The sequence below is a fragment of the Orycteropus afer genome, unplaced genomic scaffold (assembly GCF_000298275.1).
Source record: "Orycteropus afer afer isolate SDZICR_OR568_19922 unplaced genomic scaffold, OryAfe1.0 scaffold01204, whole genome shotgun sequence".
NCBI classification, from domain to species: domain Eukaryota; kingdom Metazoa; phylum Chordata; class Mammalia; order Tubulidentata; family Orycteropodidae; genus Orycteropus; species Orycteropus afer.
The window spans coordinates 126,167-129,662 of record NW_006922791.1 but is presented as its reverse complement, the minus strand read 5'-3'; the positions used below and the strand labels follow the sequence as shown (position 1 = coordinate 129,662).

At 35.2% G+C, this 3,496-nt stretch overlaps 1 protein-coding gene across 1 annotated transcript; it reads right to left on the bottom strand.

Moving 5' to 3' along the window:
• Positions 1 to 356: 356 nt before the first annotated feature.
• Positions 357 to 1,352, bottom strand: LOC103213004 (olfactory receptor 5T3-like). The gene has a single exon (XM_007958911.2). The coding sequence runs from the start codon at positions 1,335 to 1,337 to the stop codon at positions 357 to 359; it is 981 nt and encodes a 326-aa protein (XP_007957102.1). The 5' UTR covers positions 1,338 to 1,352.
• Positions 1,353 to 3,496: the final 2,144 nt, after the last annotated feature.

Below are 3,496 nucleotides of genomic sequence, written 5' to 3'. Positions count from 1 at the left end.
ATGAGAAATTAGTTTCCAAATATTTGCTAAAGGATAATGATGAACAATGTTAGAATATGTGAAGTCACAGAGTTCTCAGGTTGTCATCACTATAGTAATGAAAAGCAAGTTAAACAAATGCTAATCACAGAAACACACATTCATCAGTGAACTTCTAATATGTTCCAATTTAAAAACACTCCTACAGGCATATGGATGACTCAATTTATCACTTGTAAAATTCTGCCTTAGAAAGTTGGTTAATGTTACTTGGAAACATTCTTGGATATATAAACACTTTGAATAAAACAAAGACATTCTCTTCATTAGCTTCAAACCATCGAAATATAGACTGACACTCAAAATGTTTTTCAGTTTTACAATGCTAAAAATGTACTTTGTTTATGGACCAATTTTTTCATTGCTTCTTTTACATCTTTGTTCCTCAAGCTGTAGATGATGGGATTCAGCATGGGAATCACAATGGTGTAAAACATAGAAACTATCATGTCATGGTCCAAAGCGTAGCTGGAACTTGGCCTCACATACATGAACAGGATTGTTCCATGGTAAATTGACACTCCAGTAAGGTGAGAGGCACAAGTGGAAAACACTTTTTGCCTCCCTTCAGTAGAACGTATCTTCAGAATAGCCAACAAAATGAAACCGTAGGAGATCAGGACAATTAAGATGGTGAATATCTCAATAGAACCTACAAAGTAGAAGAGTAGGAGCTGATTGATGTGAGTGTCAGCACAGGAGATAGCAAGGAGTGGAGGGATATCACAAAAGAAGTGTCTGATTTCATTGGCTGCACAGAAGGGGAGGCGAAAAGTTGCTGTTGTGTGCAAAGTAGCATGCAAAATACCAGCAACATAAGATGAAGTGATGAGTGGCACATAGACTCTGGGTGACATGTTAACTGAATAGAGCAGTGGGTTATAGATTGCTACATAGCGATCATATGCCATGGCTGCTAACAGAAAGCATTCTGTGGTCCCAAAAGTGACAAAGAATAGCATCTGTGTAGCACATCCAAGGAATGAAATGGCTTTATTTTCTGCCAGAAAATTTACCAACATTTTTGGGGTGACAACTGAAGAATAGCAGGCATCTAAGAAAGATAATACACTCAGAAAATAGTACATGGGGTTGTGGAGTCTGGAATCTACCATGACTAATAAAACCAGTCCCAAGTTTCCTACCAGAGTGAAAATATAGATGGTAAGAAATAGTAAAAAGAGTAAGACTTGCAGCTCAAAATTATCTGTGAAGCCCAACAATGTAAACATGGTGACTTCACTGACATTCTTCAACTGAGTCTTGTATGGATCCAGTCCCAATGACAACACTGACATTTTGGTTGATATTTATAAGTCCAAAATGAAATTGGAGTGTCTGAGTTGTGCTAATGGTTGATATGCCTGCTGTGAACTGAAAGGTTGGTGGGTCAATTTCATCCAGAGAAACCTCAGAAGAAAAGACTATCTACAACCAAAAGCCAGCCATTGAAAACACCATGGTCAACAGATCTCATCTGACCCACACAACATCACCTTGTATTGCAATCTATTCGATGGCAACTGGTAAAGCAGTGTTCTGTGAAAGAGTACACACATTATGTCTTCATTTTTGTTCCTTAGAAGGGCATAATAATATGCTTGGCAGTGATGGGATCGGCAGGGACAAAGTTGATGGGCCTATGCTGATGTAGTTTCCTGTGTAAATAAAAGAAAAAAATGCTTTCATTCAATTATTGGTTAGACTATCCATGATAAAAACAAACAAGTAAAGAAACAATAAACCTGCCAATTTATATTGTTTTCATATCATGACAATTTAAAATTTACAAATAACAATAAATAGAGGGATATTTAATTCCAAAAACATTGTACATGAAAGGACACCCTGGAGTACGTATCATAAATAAATAAGTGATAGCATGCATGAACACCATTCCTTAATGGTCACGTGTATAAAATGAGAACAACAGCATGTATCTCACCAGACTGGGTTCAATTTAAATGTTAGAAATTTATTGAAAATGATTTAATTTTCAAAGTTCTCAGAGAATAATAATGAATAATGATATCCATAAATTATTTGGACATCACAAAAATTACTTTTTTTTTAATACTCCACTTCCTTTCTCTCTTCCACCCACTCTTTTGTCTTTCTATCTCTATTTCAGTAAGCCATAGACACAAAGAAAAATATTTACTGGAGAGAGTCAGGAACAAAATAGAAATTAGGTAGAAAAAAGCAAACCAAAAGAAAATAAAAACCTACAAGCAAGTTTGGGGAAAAACAGCCAACAGGTAGTCTACTAAGAAATCCATTGCCAATCTGCTGCAAAATATACCTTGGCTAACAAACAGGAGAAACATCAACTATATTTTGACTATCACTTCACTGATGTGTCTGACACAAGACAACAATGGTGGAAAGTTAAGAACATTATATTTAGACTCAGAAAACTTCCCTTAAAATCTCAGAAATAATACTAGTGTCAATATAAGCTTAGAGATGTGAAGTTACCTGTCTTATACCAAAGAATATATAAGACTGACAGATTTTTAGATTTAATTTTTGTCAATTACATGAACATGGCATTCATGATGAATATTCATTTATTAAACATATTAACATAATTTAGTAATTAAATATTTTATTTTATGTCAGAGGTGCATACTGCTTAAGTAAGATTGTCACAATAGAAAATTTTTAAATCTTTTTTTTTCATCAAAGCATTGAGCAGTGAATGAGGTCCAACTCAGAAAATAAAATGTTGTAGTTACCCAAATTTGTTATATGACACCAACTTTTATTGAAAACCATTTTATTCAAAGTAAGTCCAATGAATCCCAGTATTCTATTATTTAAAGGGTTCAAATAATGCATCTCTGTCACTGCATTCCATCTTTGGACCATCAGTAAAAGACTAGTGTATTTTGCTTAAATTTTCCTGGTGCACTTGATAATGTAATTTCCAGGAACATTTGATGGTCGATCTTGCATGTACAGTGAGAATGTGATTTATGAATGGAAGTACATTTTGTACTAGATCAGATGCCATCAAGCAGTTATCTATTTCACTAGAGGGAACTGGAGATTTAATAAAGGAAAAAGTATGGGGTTTAACACTTTATCTAAGCTTCTTCAAACAGGCTGTTGTGTTAACAAACATTTCAGGAAATTAGAAATGTTTATTTTTATTATAGGGAGCTTCAGTGGTATAGTGTCTAAGGCATTTGACTGCTAACCAGAAGGCTTGTAGTTCAAACCTACCAGCCACTCCTCAGAAAGAAGATTGGGCAATCTACTTCTGTAGAGATACTAAGACACTCAGGAGCTAACAAAAATTTAGAGGTTGGTGGCCACTCACAGACTCCTCAGAAGAAAAGCTTGGTGACCTACTTCTGAAGAATCAGCCAACAAAAATGCTGTTCTATTCTGACACATAGGGGATCGCCATGAGTCGGTGTTGACTCAGTGGCAACTGCTTGGTTGTGTTTAT

What these genes read in the sequence shown, in the direction of transcription:
- LOC103213004 (XM_007958911.2), bottom strand. Translation starts at nt 1,337, where the DNA reads ATGTCAGTGTTGTCATTGGGACTGGATCCATACAAGACTCAGTTGAAG.